The sequence below is a fragment of the Haliaeetus albicilla genome, chromosome 9 (genome assembly GCF_947461875.1).
Source record: "Haliaeetus albicilla chromosome 9, bHalAlb1.1, whole genome shotgun sequence".
NCBI lineage: Eukaryota > Metazoa > Chordata > Aves > Accipitriformes > Accipitridae > Haliaeetus > Haliaeetus albicilla.
The window spans coordinates 7,739,150-7,766,014 of NC_091491.1; the positions used below are offsets into that span (position 1 = coordinate 7,739,150).

The following is a 26,865-nucleotide window of genomic DNA, read 5'->3' on the forward strand; positions in this document are numbered from 1 at the left end:
GCATTAGCAACACCATCTACTGGGGACAACGTCACGCAAGTTCTTTGTTACCCTGGAAATGGGAATTATCATTTCTAAATTAGACAAAGCAGCACTGGCTGAATCCTGGCCTCAAAATCCCAAAGACTCAAGCTATCGACTTTAGTCACTGCTTCCATATCTCTCTCTAGGACTGTGGTATTTGAGCAACTTCAGTTGCATTACTTCTTAGGGTGAGGTGGGTTTGGCTGTATAGAGCCAGCACGGAAACTATTTGGCTGTCTCTTAAATTGTTTAGCTATTTTTGTTGCATTTCAGCTCTGTAATGATCACATGCCTCTTTTACATTGGCATCCCTCTGTTACGCTTTTCTCCATAAAGTCATTGTTGAGCTTGGCAAGTGCTAGATGTGTTTTTATAAATAAACCACCAGCACTCCATACAGGACTGATTTCCAAATCTAAAACCTCGCCGCTTCGAAAATGTATTGGAGGATAGACCATAAAAAGAGATGAAGGAAGCAGAGCATAGCTGTTCCCAGCTCAGACAGCCCAAATTGCTCCTTCTGCTGGGATAGCCTCTCTTGGTTTTCCACCTCCTGATAGGTCTGCAATCCTCTCTCCTTAGTTTGCAGTTTTATTATATGAACTCCTACCAAATTCTCACAGAGCACCTACTGAAGATAAATTCAAAGTAGGATTCATGAGATGTGCCTTTTATTTTTGATTCAGCTGTTGGTCTGTTAAAAGATTACTTGCCACAGACACCTTCCTCACCTGTTTAAAAAAAAAAAAAAAGGCAGCATTTCTAGTATCTGTAAAACCCTGTCTTCTTATGAACAGTGCTGACCATCAGTAAAGCATTTTATTTGCATAGTATTACAAATAAATCCCTAGGAACAGGAGCAGCTAGTTGCAGTGCCAGAAGTGCTCACTTAAATATGCAACCTGCTCAGTTTATCTAACTAAATGCAGGAATATTCCTAGCATGACTGTAAGGCCTTGTTTTTAAAAGAGCGGTCTGCTTAACCAGAGTGCAAGAGGTTAACAGCAAATGTTTCCATGCCAGGAAGAGCTAAAATTCATTCAATCCTTAATATACTAGCTACTGGTTTGGTTTTTTTTTCTTTTAAGCTTTTTACTTTTCTTTTAACCTCAATTAAAGCTTATCCTGCTGAACTTCAGGCAGTTGTGGAGAAACACTGCAGTGCTAAAGGACTTAGCAGAAACAGTCGGAGGGCAATGACACAGTTAAACCGTCATCTGGGTTTACATCTTTTACAAAACATCACTTCCCAGGCCTCTCTAAACAAATTTAACTCTCTTTACACCAAAAGCAACTAAAAACCATACATGCCATCAAACTAGTACCACCCTTTCCCTGTTTGACCTGCTAGTTTGCTTAAGACAAAACAGCTGGTGAAGAAGATGTCTTCACTGTCTTAAAAACCACGTAGGAACACAGGTTGTTTTGCCCCGATGTAGAATAGAACGTAAACAAAACAAACGTTCAGCATTGTTGCCAGGCTGGAAAAGCTGTGAAGGTGGTGACACCTCCAGCAGTTTCGTGGCTTGCTTGAATACCAGCCTACTTAGTAATCCAGTTGGGTAGTGACTGTTTAAAGAGATAAGTGCTCTTAGCCCGGGGGAGAAAGCAAGGTTGGAAGCCAAGTCAGCATTAAATGGAGCTAGAACTGTTACTCCCAATATTGTAAGTACCAGCTTTTTCAACCGCCATTCCTTTCCCCAGGAGGGAAAAAGCGAGAGCCCCACCAAGGAACTCGTGTGACCAGACAGGCGACACCGCGCCTGCCTCGGAGCAGCTGGGTTTTGCTCAGCTCAGCCATTCCTCCCTCTCTCCGCACAGCTTTGAGGACTCAAGGTGCAGCCCCAAGGAAGTGTTTGCACAGTGCAACGCGCCAGCACAGCTGTGTTCGGGAAGAAACTTTAGGCAGCGACAAGTCCCATTCTGTTCTCAACTGCTTATCACTGCTTTCCTCTTTCACCCCATCCAGCAGCCACCACTCCCTCAGATCTGCCAACGCAGCTAGGTGCAAGAGCACCGTCTAGCCTGCACCGGTCAAAATAATCACACTAGCTTAACAACGATAAACACTTGGACTTTTCTAGCCTGGCTCATTTTTGACAGAACCAAGTTAGGACTATCAGTCCTTGGATCTTAAATCAAGCAAAACAACAGATACGGAATTTATTTGTCTACAGTTTGCCTTTCTAAAGCCTCACCCATACATTAAATTTTATAATGTCACTGATATATATACATATACACCCCCCCCTCAAATTCCACTGTTTTAAGAGCCATTCAGAATTTGCATTTAAGCCATTCAGAATTTGCAACAAATGCCTTTTCTGACAGCAGCAACAGTACCCGTGCTTTCCAGGAGAAACCTTAAAAAGGCACAGCATAGTTACTACATTTACAGCCACGGGTAATTGCTGATTTGAACTTAACCGTTACCATGACCATAAATGTACACCAAGCTAGGGAGTTGGCTTACAAACATTAACAAAAGCCATTTTTGCTCATTTCTTTGTGAGAGGTCATGGATATTGTGCAGCTGTACACCCAGTTATCAAGACTGCAACTACAGACACCGAGAACTTGCATCTGTAGTATTTTGCCCACTGGAGCATTGGACAACCGGACGCTCTCTCTTAAAGGCTTGTCATGAAAAGGTAGCACTGGACACAAGCTGATGGTGGCAGCGCTAGCTTTTCATAGATTCCCACCAACCCACCTCTCCAGCGTGCAGAGTGACCTAGTGCAAGGAGGAGCGATAATTAACCTCCCTTGCTTCTTCAAACCTTGGCTTCAGTGGCGAACCCCAAATGCTTACAATGTGTCTACTGAAACTCGCCTGCATCTTATCTCAAAGATGAAATGGCTGCACACATTTGTTTGCCATCACCCACACTTCAAAAGCAGCAATTAAAAGGCACAGCAATATGTAGCAAATTACCTTTTTTTTTTTTTTTTTTTTGAAGCCATCCCACCTTGTTTTTGGAGCTATCCTGGCCTGGACACAATATGTTCCATGGCAGCACGAGAACACACTGCCATCTGCCTGCTCCTCATGAAGGCTGCAGGGCACACCAAAGCATGCGTAGCAGGAAACGCAGGCAACACAGGACTTCAGTCTCAGAGGGAAGTAAGACAGGAGCAGGGGACAACTCTGCAAGTCTGGGATAAAGGGCAATGATAGCAAGTAGGCTTACCACCGACTTAACTGCAGTTGTTTGCAAACAGCACAGAGCTAGGGTCAAAGCAGCAGTGTCATTTCAAACAAGACCCTAGTTACTACTTAGCTCATATCACAGGAAGACAGGGAATATGTAAAGAAATGCATGCAACTGAAGTAATTGTGAAACAGTAAGATTTCACAAATAAAACAATCAGCATTTATTGTTGTATTACAAAACACTTCATATTTTGGCAATATTTTACAGTTTATCCTTTTCCTTCTTAGGCCCTGTTCAAAAGGTATGGGGGGAAGAAAAGAGGAGAATGTTGAAATCAAGATTAAATTTCAATGTCTTGCTTAAAAAAAATCCTCCCAAACCACCCCAGTCCCTCCCACCAAAATAAAAATCTAGTTTCACTCAATTCCACTATCCAAAGAGGCCATGGGTGAAGCGGCAGGCAAAACTCTGGCAATTTCACTATCAAACGCATCAAGAAGACAAACAAAACATTCACAGTGGTCTTCAGTATGGTCTGTTGCGCTGATCATTTCTGAAATCATTTCTGAAAGGGAAATAAAAAGTTATAAGGAATCACTTAAGCAAATAACAAATAGTTCCTTCAAGCAAACATCTCTACGCCGACTTCTGTGTATTCTTCTATGTTTAGATAGCCTTATCCAAAAATGCTCACAAAACACACTCAACAGGCAAACTGACTCATTTTCTCAGGAAGCTCCAATCTGTAGTTAATATTTTCATAGCACAGTTGTGCGTGCACACATAAACAGCACACTTTTCCCACAGTCCCTATCAATTCCACAGTCTGTATGCTACACAACCAAGCAAGGGCAAAGAAACTGCTTACCTTCCTCCCATTTTACCACCATAGCCGCCGCCCCGATCACCGCCTCTGCCACCACGCCCTCGATACCCTCTTTCTCCTCCATAGCCACCTCTCCCACGAAAATCTGGAGGAAAATGCAAACCGACACATCAGCCAGGTTTTTCAAAAAGCTGCAGACGTCATTAATGCTTCTAACACTTCAGAAGAGATGCAGTTGTTTTTACACACCTCCTGATGGACGTGAATCTTCTGGTCTGGGCTCACCACACTGGTTGCAGGAATTCCTGCGAGCAAAGTTCATGTTACCACAAGCCCTAGAAAAGACAAGGATTCCTCAGAGTTAGATGCTAAGAAACTCAGAGAACATACATGAAACACCACTGCCCAATTAAAATGACACTTACGGGTTAGGACAAACCCAATCACCATTTTTGGGTTCCCCACTTCTACCCTGGAAGCCCCCACCTCTTCCATATCCACCTCGTGAACCTGTAGACAAAATTATAATCAGAATAAAGGAGGGGAAGTGTCTATGACCTGTACATGAGAAACATTTATTAAAGACTGTCACCGGCTTCAGAACCCAAATGACAGACCTTTCAGGTGGAAGAAGGAGTAAGCGTTTAATGTAAATATATATAACCCCACTAGGCAAGCCTCTGAATCCGTGTTAGGAACTCTGAAAGAAGCAGGTAGTGCCAACGACAAAAAATTGTACCACTGTAGAATTCAGCATCTACCAGCTGATTTACTACTAGCTACAAGATAGCTAGAAGACTTGAGCAAATGACAACAGAAGTTTCAGCCACCACCAAATCTCAACAGCATTTGATGTCCTGAAATTAATGTATCTGCATAGCTGAAATACACATGTTCATATGGACAGATTTGTAACTTAGGCAGATGGGGAAAAATAAGAAGCAAGGCTAGCACACGGCAGCCGGAAAAATTTGCTCCACCATGTATTTTTTTACAAATTCTTTTTCAGCAGTAAAAGGAAACTTGATCTGCTTGAATTGCCAATGGGTAAATATAAATCCACTATGTGCATTAATAAAATTTCATAAAGATTTAACAATGTATAATATCAATCACATATGGCCAGACTTAGTCACAGAACAAAAATTTAACAACAAAAAAAAAATCTGTCTAGATTAATGCCAGGATGCATCTGACACAAGCACAGGGACAACACAGTTCTTGCTTTGTGCATCAAAAAGATTAAGAACTTTGATACCAATTGAAGTTCTTGAAGAAGCATTTTTATCAGCCTACAAAACTGCCTGATTTAAGAACTAAAATTTGTTGACAACCACCACACAAAGCATGCTTCCTGTAAAATGGAAATTAATATCCAGTGGGCTACTGACAAAACTGTATTATGCAGAGAATCAGGGAGATTAACATCTGTTTAATTAAAGGAGTCAGATATCCAACTGCTGCTCTAAGTCAGTAGCAGTTGAATCATTTACCCTGCTTAATACCATCTGGAAACATCAGAGCATCTCAAGGCTTTGCTGTAATAAGCAAGTACTCACTGGGCTTTCACACCTATATTTGTACAACCTGTACAGCCTCAACATCACTGTTACACTATCTCTTTAAAAGCAATGCTGAGACACAATCTGGAGACTTTCCAGTTCAAAAGGAAAGCATAAATTCTGTGCTCCGCAAAAGAGGTTACAGATTTCAGTTTACTTAATTTGGTTCAATCCTTATTACTCCCTTTCATGGCAGAATCCCAAAGGCTTTGACGAATCACCACTTCAAAGTCAACTTCTCTTTTATGAACCAATAATAGTTAAAAAGCATTTAACTATGCAAAAACAAGGATTCTACAGATTTTAGTCCCACCTCGACGTCCACCACCTCCACCTCCTCTCATGAATTCAGGCCTTCTAGTTGCAAAAGAAACTTTGATAACATTGCCATTGAATTCTTTTCCTGTGGAAAGACAGAAAGTGAGAGAAAGATCAATACAGCTCCCAACAACACAGCAGCAAGTTCAGGAGAACAGAAGTGATTTGCACATACAACTGAATACAAAGCTCTTAAGACACAGGGAGTCTGGAGTAAATCTCTTACTTTTTTAACACACTGGTCCAAATGTGAGATGACAAACACTGAGGTACTTGTTAGGTTCTCCATAAACCCACAGGTATTTCTCTTAAGTTACATGGGATCTGTAAGTTGCAATTTAACTAGACACATAAGAATATTTAAAACATTTTTGGCCATGTTCATGGGTAAGTAGTCTGGATGTTAGAACTCTGTTTTTAACTCCCCCAAGCCAGGCAACACAGCTTTTGTACAATTCAACAGCCAACACAAAAATTAAATACTCCCCAGGAAGTGAAAAACATGAACTTTTTAAATACAAAGTCTCAGTTCTCCATAGATACAAGGTTTATCACAGAACAAACAGGACTGCATGTGTGTCTAATACAGTGGTATTTGCTTTACCCTCCTAAACAAAAGTCAACTTGCATTTTATTAGCAAACCCATCAAACAGCATGCCATGCCAGATTTTTTTATGCATTATCATTTCACACCAGATGCAGAATATGTCCTTTTATTTCTGCCCAATATTATTAAAATTCTGTAAACACACAAGGTCACAGGAGCAGGCACTTTCCCTCCTGCCTCAAGTTTACTACTACAAAAGAGTATCACTGTATTTCCTGCATCAAGATTAAAGAGTTTCCCAAACTCTAAAAATGCTACTGTAACACTAATAACATCAATACTAACACTGTAGGAAATCCCTCCAGCTGCTAACACAGATTACAGCTCTATTGGTCTGAACAAGTTATGCTCTCCCAAGTGACATGAACACCATCTCTCACACTTTGTGCAGGGATGACTGAAGTACAGCAGCAAACCCTAATGGTTTCATTACACATTTTTGGTCTTAATCACTAGCTGCTGTTCCACCAAATGAGAGAGAAAGCCAGCACACACAAAATACCATGAAATAGAAGTCTTTGTTAAAAAAAAAAAAAACACAAAACCAAAACCAAAGAAAACCCCAACACCCAAAACCCAAGACAAACCAAAAACCAAAAGCCAAACAAAAAGTACCATGGGTCTCTAATGAGGTTATTGATTTGCTTCTTCCACTGCTTGTTAGATTCATAAATAACAAAAAGAACAGGTACTCTCACCCACCATCAAACCAGTCAATTGCTGCTTTAGCGGAAGGAGGGTCATCAAAAGATACTGTTGCTTCTCCCTTTGGTTTGCCAGTATCCTTATCTGTATAAAGATTTATCATAGGTTTGCCAGTCTTTTTGTTGGTCTGAAAAGAAAAGTTGTACACTTGGCATAGGAGAAATACTGGTAAAGCCAGTTCACAGCATAAACTGCAACACCTAAGTATCATTAGAAAGATGATTCTGCTAGCCTGCAGAAACAGATGCTTTTGACTAAAGGATACTGACTAGCTGTTCTCTATGAAGTAATGACGGGCCCAGTTTTAACAAAAAATGAGGTCATGTGCAGAAAGCCCTAATTTAGAATTGCAGAAACAGAAGAAACAGTCATAGAACACAGAAGCATACTTGCTGAAGTGTAAGAGTGGTACAACGGATAGAGTGTCTGTGTTAAGAGTTATAAAGACTAAAGAAGAGATACGAAGCAATCTAAATGTCACTAGAAAAAAGCTGCCAGTGCTGCCAGCTTACAAATGAGCTGTCATCTGGGAACCCGGATAAAAATATTATCTACAACTGTCGGGGAGTCAGAGAAGCACCCGCCTTGAATGACACCAGTACATTTCCAATACAGTAGCTCCCCAAGTTCTCTTCCTTCTTACCAATGATTTCTCATTTCACATACCTTTATAATACCAATTTGTTTGAAATAGTCTGCTACTTGATCTGTTGAAACATCCTCTCCAAGTCCTTGCACGAAGATAGTGTTGTTATCAGAGTTGTCAGACTCTGAATCTATGAAAAAATAAGCTACATTTACCATGCATTTTTGCGGTAGCAACAGAAGCAACATTTTAAGCTCAGGTCTATGCTGCCCAGTAGCAGATCCTTAAATCCCAAAGACATCTTGCATGAAATAAGATGAGCAGAGAGCATAATTTTGAAGTTAACACCATCAACTTCAAAAATGCATGGACAGCACCTTCATATGCTACAGTACATCTGAGACAGCTGACCGGCTGTCTGCCACGCACTCAACTTGTCCAAGCAGCTAGGACACCCAAACCCATCAAAGTAGTATATGTTTTAAAGAACACAAGTTTAGCAGAAGTGTTGTGACAGTGAAAGCAGCTGCTTGGCTCAAGCAGATTCAAAGTTCATCAGCAAATTCTTACTTGCTGCATGAAACGACATCCAAAAATTCACATGCACTTTTTTAATAGAACAAATTTCTTTCAAGGAAGACAAGCTTCAGCTAGATTTCTTTTGAGCCATGGGAATTGCAGCTACATCCATCCTTGTAGAGATACATTTTAAAAGCAGTGACCTAAAAGCTACAATCCACTCCCACCCACTGCTTGTTTTCTTACCAGCATCTGATCTCGGTCCATAATCCCTTTGACCTATGAAATGGGTTGGAAAAAAAAATAAAAGAAAAAAAAAGGGAAAAAAAAAGGAAAAAAAAAAAAGAAAAATACTATTTTTAGCAAAACGTTTTCAAGTGACTTTTTTAGAGACAAGAAAATATTTAAAGTATGTATGTAATGCATCTAAGATCTAAAACATTAACCAGAGATTTAGAGAATATTTAGATTAAAACGTTCAACAGAAGGTGTCTGTAGGACGTTACGTGCGTTAACGTGTTCTTTAACTTGCAGCGTGTGGCAGTTGCCACACTGATGCTATGCTGGTGTTAATCTTGCAAATGCTGGTTGTCAGATCACCAAGCAGTTTACCACTGTTTGTTTTTTTTTTAACCTCTAGTACCTTTCTAAGAAGCATTTGTAATAAAAATTAAAAAAAAAGAAAAGAAAAAAAAAATCCGGTGAACGTCACTGTCTCCACAAATTCTTTCATGCAATTTGACAAAGTAGAAATCCAGTTTATTGCTACAAGTTTTGCTATTAAAACTCATGAACACACCAGCCTCACCAAAACACTATAATGCTTCTACTAGATAGTAACAAGATATTGGTGGCTTTTAGATTTATAAAGAATTTCCACTGAAACATTTTTGGATACTCGGCACTTACCACCGTAATTTTTGAAGCCACCACGGTCACCACCACTGCAGAGGAAAAATTGAAGAAATGATTTCTTCCTTAAGTCTCTATGTGCTGAGCCCAAGGCTCAATCTACAGTTAACTGATCACAAGTTGAGAGTTACTGTCTGGCAGCTAAAGCACCATCTCTATGTTCTCCTCACTACTCATTCACGTTCAAAGATTAAATTACATGAAAGTGAATAATCTCACAGGGTGCTGCACTGGAGGAGAAGCCCTAAAGAGTATTTTAAACTAACCCATACACAAGTCGTTGTTTCAACTTCCTCCCATCCCATAAGCCAAAACGACTGCTATTAAAAACTGGGTTTTAATACAGAAACATTATTTTCATGAAGGTTAATGGGCTTTATTGTAGATGTAATTGATACTTTGGAATAATTAGTACTTTAGTACTTTCCTAGAAGTAAGAAGAGCTAATGTTAATTAACCTCCATTGTTATGCATTTATATACGGGGGACAAATTAGCGGTATCAGCCATTCTCTGAGAAAGGGTCTGTGGGGACCTACTGTACTATTAGCACTTGACATTACAGAGAAGGTGTGTGTATGTGAGCTTCAAAAGCAGAGGCCGTGAAGTTTTATTTCATTCATTCTGAAACCTGTGGCACAAAATGTAGACCAAGTTAAGAGATTACACACATCAATTTTCAAAGGTTAGAAGGGGATTTTAAACAGGACATTACGCCTCCAATTATGTGCATGAAAATAAACCCTCACTCTTTTCAATATAAATGTTCATACTAATAGGATTTTTCACAACAGCATTTTTAATTGCATCCATGTTATGAACACAATATAATCGATATTCAAAGCCTTCAGGAAAAATACAATCACTGGATTTTTTAGAAAGTCAATAACCAAGTGTCAGAAAGACTGTCTCATACTGCCATGTACAACTGCCCGCTTGCCCTCCTCCATGTGGCGACACTGCTGCCACCTGAAAATTGGGCAGGTTCACCTAATCCTGACAGCTTTCACATTCAGCAGCTAAGATAAAGCCAGTGTAAGTTCAAACCCTGATGTAGAGGGCTATCTCCAGACTCTGGAACTATTGTGCCAGTACGAGTAGCCTCTTCACCAATGTGCTTTACAACTGGAAGTCACTCTGGGGTTTAATTCAATCTACCTGCCAACACATCAGAGTCCAAACATGGGACACATGAACCCCAGCAACACACAATGAAGTAAAATTAGGGAGAAACTCCTTTGGCACGCTGTATATCTGTTTTCTGTTACAACAAACGTAAAGTCATGAATGGAGGGTACTGCTTACTTAACATTCATGAGATAAAATCTGCCCAAAGTGAGGGACAAAAAAGAAATAAGGTTTGAACAGATATTATCAAAACTGGACTAAGAGACATTCTTTGAAGGGTGACTGACATTCTGTGACAGTACATATAAGGAGTATTAGACATTTGTCATGCCAGACTATCACTTTTACTGGGACTTTTCTTAAAATAAGTTTTTTCTGCAGATTTTAAATTGCTTCTCCACAGAAAAAATTTGAATGCTAAACTGCAGTGTTATTTACTCGTAAGTAATTCATTCTGCTCATTAAAGAGGTAAAATGAATTAATTTTATATGCAACATCAGAGCTGGTCTTTATTTGAGGCTAGCTGTTTTCAAGGACTGATGATAAAAACCACAATGGTGATCATATAATTTACTGTAAATATCTTTCTGCTACCTCCAATTCACTTCAGCTAAAAAAAAAAAAAAAAAAAAAAAATCTTCATTATGACACAACAATTTTCAGTAGGATGCCTGCTCTGCTAGGATCTTAACTCAGAAATAATAAGAGTGAATACATCAACCATGGAAATGTTATCAAAGTTTTCCAACCCTAGAATATGGTCCCAATTCATCACGACAGCATTATCCAGAACATGTATGTTTTCTGATTTGAAAGTACACAGCAGCAGAGACATAAATTAGAAAAACCCAACAGTCTAAAAACATACAGATAATAAGTTTATGATTAACACAACTAGGATTTTACAGGAAGTGAGGATTTTGCTAAGATGCTGGGGTAAAAATGTGTGCAAAGATGCTGGGGTAAAAATGTGTGCACTGTGACTCTGAGAAGTGATAGAGCTGGTTATATAAAATATAAAGGAAGTCACAATCAAATGCCTAATTTCTAACTTTGTGATACAGTAGTAATTCTGCACCCTGCACTAACAAGTGCAATCCACAATTTTTAATTAGTTTAATTAATTTCTGTAGAAATGTTTTTGCCTAAGTATGCTTCAGCATGTTATCTTCTGCTTAGTCTCACATGACCAACCCAACAAAAACCTGCATCAATTCAGTGACAGATACCTTTGATGATAGATTAACGCTTTCCTCCATTTTTAGTCCCATTTCATATGTGATTTATAAAGCTGCAGTGTGTTAACTTCCTGAGATTGCTGGGCAAAGCTACCAAAGATCCCCAGGAGGCATGTGGATACGCTGCAGCAAGTGAAGTCAAACACAGAAACTGGCTGCAAGCAGCTGATGCCACAGTCTCAGATTAATGCCTCATTGAGACCTGAACTCTAAGGCTCAATCTCAGCAACTGAATTAGTTCCCATACTATTGTCATAGAACATGTGGAAAATAAAATTGCAGTGTTTCACAATCTACATTGCTTTACCAGTCTTGCACACAGACCAAATAGATGGGCAACCAGATGGAGTTTGGGGTTTTAACATCCTACGTTAGAATCACAAAGAGGTAGCTAAAATTCAGCAATGCCACCAACAAAGATAATAAAATAAGAGGCTGAACTGCAAGCAGCCAGAATGTGTATGTGGCACCATTCATAGTGACAAAAACTTACTGCTATGAAAGCAACGTCATCAGATGTTCTTTTCTCCTATACTCAGTCATATATTTAAACATCACCTACTTGAGTGTAAATGGAGTTCATCTGAACATTGCTTACTTCAGCTGGGAATAACTCTTTAAATTACAGGCACAGTTACATGGAGAGCTGAACATTACAGATACAAGAAACATACTTTAAAAAAAATGATCAGATATTGGCAGAGGTAGTTCTAAGAATTCAGAAAGCAAACTTCAGCCTCCAACATGCATCTATGTCTCGCCAAGCGTGTGGGAGTTACATGTAAGAATGTATTTTTACAAACAAGAAAGGAATGCTTAGTGCACCCATAAAGTCACTGACAGATGGCTTTTCTTTTTGTCTGCCTATATTTATTGCCTCTGTTCATGTTTTTCCAAAGTCTATATAAGGCTAAGCTCAAGCATATAGAAGTCAAAATATTAATTATGAACACAAACCGCACTGCTGTAAAAACCATTTGCACTAAGTTGTAGTTTCTTTGTACCACCATAAGGTAATTTCCAATCATAATAGCTAATTTAGCAATTGAGCTGCATAGGTAACTTTTGCTTATAGTGTATCAACATCAAATCTGCACAAGAGGACAACAAACAAACAAACAAATCTATGCTGAGCAAAGTTAGGATTTCTATGACAAATCTTAATGCAATGGTAAATCCTCTTCTAAACTGCGTGTATGTAGTTCCACCAACACAGACTGCATGAGCAGATTAAAGGGCAAAGCTTCTTCCATTTAATCCACAGACTCTAAAAGGGTAGTGTCACAGGTATAGCTACTTGACTGCCTGAACAGCTTTCCCAAGATGAAAGAAAACAAACCTGCTTTGTATTGCTACTCTATTTCACACTTACACGCTTAACTAAAACAATTCGGTCCCACAACCACAATGAGCAATTAATTCCTTACCTTTTGGATGAGGACTCAACAAAAAGGTGACTTACTCTACCAGGAAACTTGGAAGAATAACTTAGAGTAAACCTCTGCATTCTCAAGACCTGGTGTACTTGCTTTCTAACTGAAAGAGCTCAAAGATGAGACTCTTCTACTATGGGTTTTAAAAAACAAAATATTTTGCTTCTTAGCCAAAATACAAATTAGTAAGATCATCAACTTTTTCAAGCTTCAGAATGAAAGGGTGCAAAAATTCTACTAAAATCCTCAAAGAAGTAATTCAAGACCATTAAAAAAAATAAATCCAAAGAGTAATGTTGAAACCCAAAGTTAGTAACATTAAAAAGTGAACATCTGACACACAAGAAAATGACTGTTCTCTGTCATAACAATATCAGCTAGGGAACCTGAACAGTAATTTCTCAAAAGATATTTTCTTCGCAGTGCTGCATGACTTTGCACAGGCACAAAAGAAAAATGAGTGCTGAAAGCATTTACTACAGTACATATTCAAGTCATTCTGGTTTTCAGAATAACAATTCATGCCTTAACATTACCAACTAAGTTTTGAAGTACTTTTATAAAGGTTATTCAAAGAAATGAAAGCTCTCAAAATTTAAAAATGCTATTTGATTTTGCCCCAAGTATTACAGAATAATTTTTTTGCACTTGCAGACTGCTGTGAAAGGTCTTCATGCGGGGTAAGTTTATACAGGCCAATGCAACTCACAAGAATCTTGTGGGAGAACTGAAGTTGCAGCCAAAGTCACTGTATCACCAGTACAGAACAGCAGCAAGTCAGCAATGATGCTAGTAAACAGGATGCACTGATGGCCCAGCACTACAGAGTAGATTAGGCAATACAGCTGTAAGAACACCAATGACTGGGTAACGCCCTTACCAATGAACAACAAGCTGCAACAAGTTATCCCAGCATTTAAATGCCAGTCAAGACAAAATTTTTATTACTGCTAACACAGAAGAGATTCATGATCTCCAGTTAGCTGCTATTTTTTTTTGTGATGTCAAGAACAAATTTTTTTTATGTTAATAGAACTGATTTACACATTATTTTCTAACCACAATAAAAATCAAAGCCTATGTTATTACAGCAGTACAAATATCTGTATAGACAAGATTTTTAGATAAGATTATTTCCTGATGGCTGTGGGATTTCCACAATTTAATGTTAAGCACTAAAATGTGATTGAAGTAAAAAACTGAAAATGATAACTAATTACTGGAGATAGACTTGACATTCCTACACAAGCTGCTTTTAGGGAAAGAGAAAAAAAAAAAGGAAACCCAAAGAAACAAAACCAAAAAACTACCCTGAAACCCCACATTTTCACAGAACTAAACATGATTTCTTACCTTATTAGAAGTTATTTTCCCCTTGATTACATCCCCTTGATTATACAGTTTGTTATTTAATTTAACCTTTCACACTTTTCTAATAAGCATGACTTTGGTAAAATATATGTCAGAAGTAGAATCCTCCATCATAATTATGCAGAAAGACTGAATAAACATATAAGACACTGTAGTTTCAGAAAAATTTCACTGCAAACGGCATTAAAGACTGCATCACTTCACAGAAGCGGACAGACTTCACACTTTGCTGTATTTTCCCTCACTTATTCATTCACCTCCAGTCCTTTCCTTCTTTTGGCTTTCAAGTCCACTAAAGTACTATTATCTACATGGATGTGTGAACAAAATTTTTCTTACATTTCAGAAAAAGATGGGAAGAGGCTTTATTTTCACAGACATTAATTTATCTTACTTTATCTTGCAAAGCCAGAAGTTTGTTTCAAAGTGATAAAATCTACCAAAAGTATGTTTTTTTGAAGCTCACATTCATTCATTCCTCTTACTGGAAAGGGCTCAGCTATTAACAATTTTTTTAAAAACCCAGATTTTATCACAGGAATAGGGAAAACCTTCATCCACACAAGAAAGCTAATTTTAAAAAACTGTTCAGTTTTAACTGAAAATGAACTTAGAAATTACTTTGCTAGTTCAGTTTATATTATATAAAACCCCAGCAAACTATAACACAAAATAACGATTAATATGCTTTTGTAATTGTGCTACCACACCTAATTAGGAGAGACAGGGTCCACCTATGTATCAAAACAGCAAGCCATGAAGTACAATTTGGGACCACCTTAGAAGCAGTCAAATTTTAAATATAGTTTAAAAATAAAAACTTTAAAAAAATAACCTGGTCTTAACATACTGTTGGATTGTTTTATTTAAATTATATCAGTTCAAACAATTATAATTAGAGTTCTTCATCTGGAGTTCTAGCAATAACCCAGAACTGTGCAGCCTATTAAAGGATAAGTGGCGCTGACAAGCAACACTTCAAAGCTCACTGGAAGCTTCAACATTCTTACTTTGCATCAATGAGCACTCTACACCCCCAACCATTTCAAAGAGGTACATAAAGGGAAGCAAATTGTGATAGCTTATTAAGAAATAATAATGTCATATGGCCTAATTCAATAGGATTTAAGGCAAAGGTCCCAATCTCTCAGACCTATGCATGAAATAATCTACAAGCACAAAATTAAATATGTGCATAAATTTTCTTGACAGGAACAGGGCCTAAGGCAATGGCAGAAGGGGTAACAGTATTGTTAGTATTTAAAATCTACCTAAAACAAACGTGTTTAGACTGACAGCTAAACCAATAATAAAAAGTGTATTTTAATAGAAGTTTAAAACTGAAAAAAATAGTAAATAACAAGTAATGTTATTAATAAATTGTTCCTAAATTATTTAGGAAGCAGAAAGATAATTAGCCAAACTTAGTGTAATGATCTGTCACTGTAAAGTCAAAATAATTCCCTGCTAAAATGTTAGCTACCTTAGCCATTAATTTTAAAAAAATTTCTCAATCCCTGGCTGTTGGGTTTCTTGTCATTGAAAATAAATTTTTACAGGTTTTAAAATACCTTATTTCAAGGGATGGGCTCAAGGCAGTTTTTGTATTACAACTCATGTAAATAAAATGCAGCTATCTGTCCTAACAATCAAATGCTTGGTCTCAATCTATCTGCACCTAAAAGCTTTTCCTAGGCATTTCTATGCAGTGCAGAAAGGTTTAATTTTAGAAACCTTCCATTTTTAGAAATCTAAATCTGAACCACATTAGGAACAGACGTATAGTAAACAAAAATTTAAAACCGCTAAATAATAAGAAACAAGGGTAAGAAACTGCAGGCACTGGAATGAGATCACTTACCTATATCCAGACATATGACCTCTTCCATCCATGTCATATCCCCCTCTACCTCCTCCCTGTGACCCGCCATATCCTCTATTATCTTCGCCATACCTACTCTTTTCACGACGATCATCTGGAGGAATGAGTAAAACAAAACAAGAGTAAATTGTAGTGCAAACTGCAGTGCAGTGAAAATTCCCACCCTACAATTTTTTTCCCCCTCCTCAAGTCTGCCATTTAAATCTGGAAAGTGTCAACTGCTAAATCTCTCTTAGATTATCTACACCACAAAGTAATGGAGAAAAGTTTGATTTTTGCTCCAGTTATCTCCCTTGGCTTCCAGGGCCACGAGGCATCTCAGAATGTAAACACTCTGTACTTTCATTACACTCCATTTTCCAAACATTAAACACATATTGTCTAGACTACACTCTTCATTCTACTTCCACGTAGCTTTCCCGGTTTGCAAAAGATGTAACAGAAGACAGAACAAGGATAAAGAGCGTGGGTTGTGCCACTTGTGTGAAGTTACTGCAAAAAAAGGGTTGATGATAAAACTTCTTATTTCCTTCTATCTCGGAATTCACCTACACAGCATAAAGCTGGAATGTGAAGTGCAAAAGCTCTTCATGACTGATCAAGACATGTCACCTCCATGCAAGAAGGCTGAAAATAGCTTAGAAGAAAATTTCATTTAGAATTTGCAGAACTCAGGGAGCTGGGCTCTGCAAGGCTGCCTCCAACAAATGCAAATGCAACAATTTTGGGGCCCCAACAGTTTTTCATCTCTGCATAATGTTTTCAAAGTCTTAACAAATAAAACATTCCCCAAGAATATCAACACAGAAAAAGAGCTTTAACTATGCATCAAATCAGCTGTCTGTGGAAGGAAATCCAACTATTTCACCATGTTTCTGCTCAATTTTATTAGCCAATACTGAATTCAACCTGTGAATTTTACCTTGGCTGTTGTGGCTATAGCTTCCCTTCTGAGACTGGTAGGATTGCTGAGAATGGCCATATGAGCTTTGGTGCTGGTTATAGCCTGACTTTTGGTCATATGAGCTCTGGTGGCCATAGCCCGACTGCTGGTCATATGAGCTCTGGTGGCCATAGCCCGACTGCTGGTCATATGAGCTTGACTGCTGGTCATAAGAGTCTTGGTTTTGTCCATAGCTTGACTGCTGGTCATAAGAGCTTTGGTGCTGACCATAGTTTGACTTTTGTTCGTAAGAGCCTCTTCCACTTAAAATAAACAGAATTTGTATTAATAGCTAAATGTTCACAGAACAGAGAACAAAATAATGGCTGAAAATTCATGACATTGCTAAAATTTCCTAGTCACAGTTACCTCCCAGTCATTACTGGCATATGGATATGAAAATACTCTATGTTTCATCTCTGTTGGGATATATCTGGCTTCCAATACAAGCAAGGCAGAAAACTACATTACCATTGCTTTCAAGACATCCTCAGTTTCCCCTGTAAATGTAACTTAAGAGCATCACTCCTTTCAGATATCCCAGTACAATGCTTCCTTTCTCCCCTCTCCCCAGTAGCATGACACTGGCCGATGCATAGCCCATGAGCTGCTACACGCCCAATCCTTCTCTACAGAACTGCAGAGAAGACACCTGCTGCTCATGATGTATTGTGCAGCTAATACTTCCACCTACAAAAAAAAAAAAAAAAAAGGCATCCCAAAATTTTCCTTTCACTGAATTGCAACCTTATCTTTTTCTGGGCATTCTACCATTTGGCCAAGATCTTTTCTAACTCTTGTGGTGTCTTCTGACATACTTGTAGTTCTTCTCACTTTAGTGCCATCTACATATGCAATCCCACCAACTTTCATCAGAAACATTGACCAACATCACATCTAGGACACTCCAACACAATGTGGCTATACATTCTAAAAGGGAGTTGTAACCCTTCTCTGACTAATAACAACTTTATAGCAACCACGAGGAAATCTCACCTACACCACACTTCCCTAGGCTACTTCAGCATCCAAGGTGGAAACAGAAGTATTTTGAAAATCTAGATATATATGACAGAACAGTTCCAGTGGGGTTCCCCTTTCATAGCAAGACATTATATAGATTTATGAGAAATAAATTGCATCTAGGAAACACTGGCTGTTACTCATACCTTTGTTTTCTCCCTGGGTACTTAGTTGCGGCTTAACTGTATTATTTTTTCAGTAACTGAAATTAATCACTGACCTCTGCCACCCTTTCTTCTCTTCCTCCTCCCTGCTTCCACCCTTTTTCAAAAGACGAGGCACTACATTTGCCACCCTCCAATCTTTGGCAATCTCACTTGCTAGCCAAAAATGTCTCAGAAAAACAAACAAAAAAAACCTAAGAGCCTACAGAAAGTTTCCACCAGCTTTTCAAAGCACTCTAAGATGAAGTACATTGGTCCAACCAATCTCAAAATATCCAATCCATGTAAATGTCGTCTAATTTGCTCCCTCCCAGTTCTAGCCTAGATCTTAGCTATAACATAACTAAACCCAGTGGCAAAGAGCTTGCAAAGATTTTTGTTAATATCTTCACTTAAAGGAAAAAAAAAAAAAAAAAAAAAAAGAGGTCAGCTCTACTTTAGCCTTTGCACCCTCACCAATGAAGGAAGCATCAGTCAGAGCATCCACTATTTGCTGGTTTTCCTTCCTTCCTTCACTTAGGATGCGAGCGCTACAATTTTGTGGCCATCCTCTTTAAAGTTGCTACAATTTCTCAGTTTCTCCTTACTTGCTACAACCATACATTGAACATTACCCTCCAATGTCTTTTTTTCATTTTCTTGGTCAAAACCAACTTCTTGGAGAATCTATGCCATACTGCATTTTTCCCTAGATGTCTACAGAGTTAAAAACTACATTATTGCCTAGTTCTGTCCTTTTGTCCAGCTCTAATTAATGCTCAGAAAACAACGCAAAGCAAAACTTAACTGTGCACCTGCCTTCTTTAGGGATGTGAAAAAGACATTCTGAGTAACAACACCTACTGCTAACAGATTAAGACCATGCTGTTTTATATTAAGATGTTTTGCAATAACTACAAACACAGAAACCAAGCACAGGTTTGCTGAAGTCCAGATTGTTTTATGAGCTTGCAAAAAAACCACAAAAATATTTGGACCTTGGACACAAGAATGAAGTTTAGTACATGACAGCGTATTTTAAAGATGTCACATGATCCTCAGTAAAGATCTAATACAAGCAGTAACCTTGGGGTGTACGCACAATGCTTGTAAATTAGATAATGAAGGTATCCTAGCACCAAGTGGCCTTGTAAGTTGTTATGGGAAATTGGGTTGTATTTTCCAACATACTTTCAAAGTTGTATCATTAATCCTCCTGAAACTGATTCAAGTACATCACTTAACAAGTAAAATACATTTGCAATAGTGTAAAGTACTGAATCAGAGTGCAGTATGCATACGAACACTTAAGTTATTGATGAGGATATAAAAAACATGGTGTTTTGAGAAACCTACTTAATTGGAAAAAGAAAGTATATTTCTTAAATGACATTTCTGAATCCTTTCCTCTTCTTTCACCAACAAAAGGCATTCTAAATCAGATAAGAAGTCTGCAAATCTAAGAACAGCTAAGAAATTCCTTGCTAACAGCTTACTCGAAGTTAATAAAAGAGTACTGTAAGCTTATACAAAACAATGTGATTGGAGAGGTACTCAATACATATTTTTCCTAACCAAAATACTCTCTACCAAGTCCATTCTTCATTAAAGTCACTATCCAAAGTCTTTCTAAAGCATATCTCCCCGTACAGCTTGACTTCAAAACAACTGCATCCATCCTTCTTATATAAAGAAACATTCTCCCCTCACCTCCTGTCCTTTCATGCATTAAAAATGTCCTAAGAATGTGGATTTTCAGATGTTTGTCCTTTTTTAGCAATGATAGCAGGAAATTTGTTATAGCTGTAGTCTAGGCAGTACTTTAAATAGATACCGTTAATCTCGGCTTCCTTACCCTCTAGACGACCCTTTCTGCTGCCCCTGACTGCCATAAGACTGCTGGTTGTATGAGCTCTGATTCTGATTTTCATAATTGGATTCATCATCGTATCCCTGGGAATCTTGTCCATAACCTGGAAATTGAGGAAGAAATTTTTTAGTAAAAATTCACCTTTTAATTACTGACAATGAATGTAACAAGCTAGCCAAACCTGTTTGATTTTGTCCATAGTTCCCATGATAGCTTCCATAGTTCTGACCGTAGGAGGAATTGTCTCCACTCTGCCCATAACCAGAATATCCCTGTAATTTCAAGAACGTACTCAAATAAGTGTAACTTCCACAGCAGGTAATTAAGGTTTTCCTTTGCTAGACACAACTACAAACATCAAGCACAGCTGAGAATGGACTTCTTCCTGGTCCAGATATGGTCACCCAGGAACAATTATTTTTACTCAAGGAACATCTGCTTTGAAAGACACAATGTTTTTTTTCAACTCACCTGTGCTTGTCCATAATTTTGACTGCTCTGATTGCCATAGGACGAATAGCTGTAAGAGAAGAATGCATTTAGTAAATGCTTACAGTGCCCTCCAGATGGGTTGGAAACTAAAGGTATTTTGGTGTTATTTTAAGTTTCTTTTCATTCCAAAATAGATGTTTAATCCAAGTAGTGCTGTTGTAGGCTTATCAGAACCGCATCAATAAACTAATGGTTACCATAGTTGACTGTCAGAAGCCAGAAGAGCTTATTTTAATTTCCGCTCTGCTTCAAGTGTAAATTTCAAGTACATGAAAGTTGGGCGTACTGTAATTTGACAGATTCTTCAGAATCACAGAAAACGTTATTGTATGGAACCAAGGCATTTTAAGTTTTTTAGTATATTCTTACAAAGTTAATTTTATTTTCATCAATTACTGTCAATTTGGTATTTGTTGGACTATTCAACAATAACATCATCATCAGAAAATGCACTAGCTTTAGATTATACTTACTCGTTATTCTGCCACTTTAAGACTTCATGAACTGACAGAAGAACCATGTGTTGAAACTCATATCATACTCGGATATAAACTCAAACTCACGCAGCGTTATATGCATAAAACCTTATGATTTTCATTAGCACATCAGTATTAGCCGTGATTTTCATACTTCCACAAAACCACTTTTGTTTCACTGATTAAAATACCCCCCCCACCACCTAACTTGGAGCTATTTTTATGAACTGGCTTTTAAATCTCACAATTACGAACAGTTATGAGAGGGTTTTAACAAAAATTTCCCTCCAACAGGAAAATAAAATGGAACAATAAAATTTTACATCTATATGGCCCATCATCTTTACACTTGTGTAACCTTTGACTAAAATCTTAGTGAATAGTTTAAGGCAGCCATGTGAAAAATATTTCTCTATATTCATGACATTACAAAAGTTTTTAACTAATAAAAGATGCCATTCCACTTTAAACCTGCTTATTGTCTTCTCTTCAGGAATATAAATTTTTTTTCCTGTTTTATAAGACATCTTAATAAAGGCCCAGGGCAGCAAGCTTTCTGCACCCAAAACTCCAAAAACCTATCAACACTGTATCATGCCCAAAGATTCAAACATCATGCTGGGAATACTAAATGGTCTTTTACTTTGCAGATTTAATTGCTAACAGCAAAAAAACCCACACATACCTCTGCTGGCCCCCAGACTGACTGTAACTTCCAGAATCTAGAAAAAGAAGTAAGTCATATTGAGAACTTCCAATTAACATTTTATTCCTCTACTTACTATAAGAGGAAGAAATTGTGGGAGAGGGAGAAAGGTTCAAGTACACTGGGTAATGCAACTACTTTCCCTGCAAATTGAGACGGCTTCCTCTTTATTAATAAAAGAGAAAATGCTAAGACTGGGAGAACAGGAGCATAGAAGCACAAGGTGCAGGGGACAGGACGCAGGTGTTAGCCACTTTGAAATTTCCTTTTTGAAGGATCTGAATTCCATTTTTAAGGCATCTCTTCAAATATTCAGGACTGCACAACCCCCTCTAATGGCTATCAAATACAGTGCCATCATCAATGAACAGAATGCAGCAGCTTAATTAATCAAGCAAAGCTAAGTAGGTCAGTCCTACTGAAACCCTTTTTAAGACGCCATAAGAAAGCTCTGCCTAGCAAAAGGGCACAGACACAGGCAGAATTTGGAGACGTAAAATCAGGGATGGAGGAACCATGACATTTCCCTTCTCTCATATTGCAAAAGGAAAAACATTACTGATAGCTCAAACCACACAAGAATGTATTCATTTACACAACACAAGTTGTCCAGGCAGGTATTATGAATATTATTTCCAATTAAGGTAAACATCAGTTATCAAGGAAATTTATTCTTGAAACACATTGGAAGAATATGGATATCAAAGTATGACTTCAAGTTAAAAAAAAATTCACTGAAATTGTTTGACTTGTATTTAAAGTACGGTATCTAATTTGTAAAAGCTATCAACATTACAAGAAACCCTACTACCTGCTAGCTGGAATTCAGTTCTTAAATAGGGTGCTTTGCCTTTACTAATTTAGCTTATCATGTTATTTTATCTTGTTAATTGCACAATGACAGATTTCCTTGTCTTCTGCAAAACTGCAAATTTCTATGTGTTAAAAGCTCTTATTATACAGGGGAAAACACACATTCCTACTGATTTAGTTTCCCAAGCCAGCTGCATGCAACAGATGCAGACACACAGAACATGCATGCATTGCTCCATCAACCTCAGACCCTTCAGAATTCAGACTGTCACAAGCAGGCTCCATCTCTTCAGAGATGCCCACATGCCGCAAGCTGCTCTACACACTACCAACTTCTTAACCACATGGACTCTGTTGATCTTGCTTTCTATGCAGGAGTCTCAACTCCTCTTGACATTTTTGCTTGAAATTCCCACCTTCTTGTCAAAAGCCAAACACCTTTTTCCCTTCCCTACCAGCCTCACCAGTACTGTCACTCTGGATAACAGCCCCGCAATTTTCCTGTTCCTTTCAAATCATTTCAAGAATTTGTACAAATATTGTGGTGCTGCGGTCTAATAAAAACTATCAGGAACTTCTCTGTTTTCATCCCTGATTTCAGTCTATCCCCCGCGCTCTCTCTCTTAACCTCTGTACCTAGAACTGACTAAAGCTGAAACCGAGAATTAATTACAATGCAGGGTAAATGTCATAAACTGTAGAAGACTATAACCGTCTTCCAATCAAAACATTCATCAAATCGCTGAAAGTCTGTTCACGATACCTCCCTCATCTGGTTATAAATCCAATCCTGCTAGTACTTACACATATACTTAAACACATGCATATATACTTCCAAAATGAGGATATCACCTAAGCTATTCAGACATGAAGCAGCATTTTTAATGGTAAAGTATCTCCTCAAAGCAACACAAAGCATCAAATTTCATATTCTGTAAAAGAAACATTTACCAAAAGCTAAGATGAGATGAAGTATCTCATTTCACACATCCTACAAAGCAGTTTCACTCAGATATGAAACATTCCCCTCCTTTTGCACTGCTACACAAATATTTCATTGCCTTTTCACAACGAAAAGCAATTAAAAAAACGAGGTAAAAGTGCAACTCAAACATGTTTCTTGTTTTTAATGAGATGAAGGTCAAATTTTTACATTATTTCAATATAAATGATCACAAAGACTACTATTAAACCACATTTTAAAACTATGGTTTAAGTCTAAAATTCATATGCCATTAATGCCACTAATTTAAGCAAAGGATATTAATGGTTCTATCAGAAAGAATTCTTGAGTAAGGCTGTAATTAGCTATAAATTGAAGGGCTACATTTAATCTTAGCTTCTCCCTTACGAACTTCTGCCAAACCACAAAATTTTGGAAAAAGTTTGAAAGCAACCAGATAAGGAGCCTGTAAAATATGAACACACAGAATCAGAGGAATTTCCTTTATTTATATATATTTTTCTACACCCTTTGTTGGACCTCTTAGTCTACAGACTTCTGATCAATTTATTTTGGTGGACTCAATGGGGACAAGAGTCTGTAACTATTTTCGAAAACAACAGATAGTTTATTCTGGAAATTCCTGGATATACAGACACTTTTTCTGAATGTTTAAAAAGCTCATGGAAAAATTTCCCATGAATGAAGTGGGGCATAGCAGACTATTCACCTTGCACTGCTCAGGAAGTGCAGTCCTCTTAAGATAGAAGTGTCTGCTGTGTTGTGAAGTTCTCGTACAAAGTAATTCATCTAAAGAAGCAGCATTGCTTCTGTAGTATTCTCAACAGAAAAAGAATCTTGTGTTTGAACATCACCATAGAGTAAAAACAGAGTCAGGTGCTTGACTGGTAAGCACTTGAGGTTTGGGAAGAAAGTGGTATTAATTTACTACCAAACTTTACTCATTTAATAGAAGAATTCATGGTCTGAACGCATTTTACAGTACCTTTGGACATGTTTTCTTCTCATGGTAAAGAATTGTTCCTTGCATTAAAGGATTGCTTTAACATACCTTGCTTTGTTTTGATTTTATTCTCTATCATTCCTATACGTAACGTGAGACAACACTAAAATGGCTCAACCCTAACAAAACACGGCTTACTCCACAAAGCACTTACAGCCCTGGCATTTCTTCTCCCATTCTGGGGGTACGCGACCTATGCATGGCTTCACAGGGGCATCGCTGCTGGTGGGACCAAGACATTTTCACCTCAAATGGGATGAAAAAAACACCAACGCAACACGATGTGTTCGCAGAAGCCCCAGGAGAAGCTGGGCTGTCAAGTCATCTGGGACAGCAGACATACTGTCTCCATACTCAACTAAACGCCTCCATTGGGAAAAGAATTACAGCCAGTGCATTTTTAAGCCCACGGCAGGGGGGCTGTGAAGCTACCCCCTTCGCTACGCTGGCATGCTCGTTCGGGGGGGGGGTGGGGGTGAGGGGGCTGCTAGAGCAGAATGCAGAGCACATGCAGCAGATACTGGGACACAAAGGTGGGTCCCATGCTGGGGGGGTGGGGAGTGCATGTCCCATGCTAAGGGGGGGCACAGCCCAAGGGAGGGGGCGTCTGCATTCCATGACGGGTGCTGACCCAAAGGGGATCACACAAACCACGCTGTGGGGAGCAGCACGACCAAAAGTCGGGTCCACATCTCACACGGGGGGGACGGGACGGGGGGCCCACACGGGGGAGGACCATGAGCCAAAAAAAGGGGGGGGGGCTTACATCTCACACCGGGGGGGGGTACGCGACCCAAAACGGGGGGCCTACACTGGAGGGCATGAACCGAAACGGGGTCCACATCTCACACCGGGGGGGTGTGGCACAACCAAAGGGGAGTCCCACACGCGGGGGGCGGGGGAGGGGGGGCTACATCCCACGCAGCATCCGAGCGGGCGACCCCAATGGGATTCAACGCCCACGCCCCCCAACCCATTGCGACACGGGGCGGGGGAGGAGGGGGGAGTGTGGCCGGACTGACCACGCCCCCGGGCATAAAGGGGCGTGTCCGGGTGGGCTCGCGGAGCAGGGCTCCCCGGGGGAGGGGGCGTGGTCTCGAGCCCGCGGGGGGCGTGGCTCCCCTCCCCCTCTCCGCCGGCTGGGAGCGCGGAGCGGGCGGTAAACGGGAGGGGGGGGGGGGGGGGGTGTGAGAGGGAAGGGGGCCGCGTCTCCCCGTTAACATGGCCGCGGCCTTTTCCACCTGCGCCACATGGCGTTGGCCCTCCCTCCCGCGCCCACCACACCCCGCGCTTGGCGACGGGAAACAAGAGCCGCCACCAACGTCCCCTCAGACCGTCGGGCCTTGAAGCACCTACCCGAAGCCATGGCGGCGGCGGCCGCTAACCGGGCTGAGGGAAGAGGCGGGGGGGGGGGGAAAGAAAGAAAGAAAGAAAGAAAAAAAGAACGAGAGAAAGAGAGAGAGAAAGGGCGAGACCAAGCGCCGCGCCGGCCGCGCGCACACTGAAGCACCCGCAGCTCGCGCGGACTGCGGGGCCGGGCAGCCAATCGGCGCGCGCGGCGCCTACCACTCGTGCGGGGAAGTTGGGGGGGGGAAGATGGGTCGTACCAACTTACGGCGGTCAGAGGGGTGGGCGGAGGGTGCTCGGCGCTGTACGGGCGTGCTGGGTTGTAGGAGGCTGTGCAGGGAGGCCGGGAGTGGCTTAAAAGATTAGATTAGTTTAATTAATAAACAGGCAGGGTACGGTAGGAGTGCCGAGAGGGAACCGGGGGGGCCGCTGGTGCGGAAGGCCGGGCGAACGCCCGGCTTTCCGCACCAGCGGCCCCCCCGGTTCCCTCTCGGCACTCCGATTGTGCATCATCATTTGGGCCTGAGGATGTTTCAGGCTTTCCAAAAAAGAATTCACCATGCCAAAATTAACAGCAGCTGGGGGGGGACGACCGAGAGGGAAGAAGTCCTCGCTATGCTTTGGGTGTGTGCAGCCAGGAAAAGAAGTGAGGTGCTAAGAGAAAACATCCAAAATCTGGGTCCTAAGGAGGAAAAAACAAAAACCAAACCAGGTTAGCCAGGGTTTCTGACTATCTTAAAAAGCCAAATATTGACTTGGAGAATGGCTAAGAAAAGGGATCGTGATCTTGGGAAGCAAGTATATGAAACAAGACATTG

General features: G+C 39.7%; 1 protein-coding gene across 2 annotated transcripts; it reads right to left on the bottom strand.

The window, feature by feature from the left end:
• Window positions 1–3,375: 3,375 nt before the first annotated feature.
• Window positions 3,376–26,253, bottom strand: TAF15 (TATA-box binding protein associated factor 15). Of its 2 annotated transcripts, XM_069791380.1 has the most exons (16): window positions 26,057–26,217; window positions 21,900–21,936; window positions 20,718–20,766; window positions 20,428–20,518; window positions 20,232–20,349; window positions 17,190–17,473; window positions 16,247–16,361; window positions 9,213–9,247; window positions 8,550–8,582; window positions 7,865–7,974; window positions 7,196–7,325; window positions 5,881–5,970; window positions 4,431–4,515; window positions 4,255–4,340; window positions 4,048–4,150; window positions 3,376–3,744 (listed from the first exon to the last, which is right to left on the bottom strand). In XM_069791380.1, exons 1-16 carry the CDS (start codon window positions 26,064–26,066, stop codon window positions 3,705–3,707), a joined length of 1,416 nt encoding a protein of 471 aa, XP_069647481.1. In that variant the 5' UTR covers window positions 26,067–26,217; the 3' UTR covers window positions 3,376–3,704. The 2 variants fall into 2 exon arrangements, with proteins under 2 accessions (XP_069647481.1, XP_069647480.1); XM_069791379.1 differs by lacking the exon at window positions 9,213–9,247 and having other exon boundaries at window positions 26,057–26,253.
• Between the last annotated feature and the right edge of the window lie 612 nt (window positions 26,254–26,865).

Bases quoted from the DNA above. Each gene is read 5' to 3' on its own strand.
- TAF15 (XM_069791380.1), bottom strand. The intron at 20,767-21,899 runs GTATGTGTGGGT...CTTCTCTTACAG, and splicing joins CAGTCTGGGGGCCAGCAGAG to CTATTCGTCCTATGGCAATC. The intron at 17,474-20,231 runs GTAAGGAAGCCG...GTTTATTTTAAG, and splicing joins CAGAAAGGGTCGTCTAGAGG to TGGAAGAGGCTCTTACGAAC.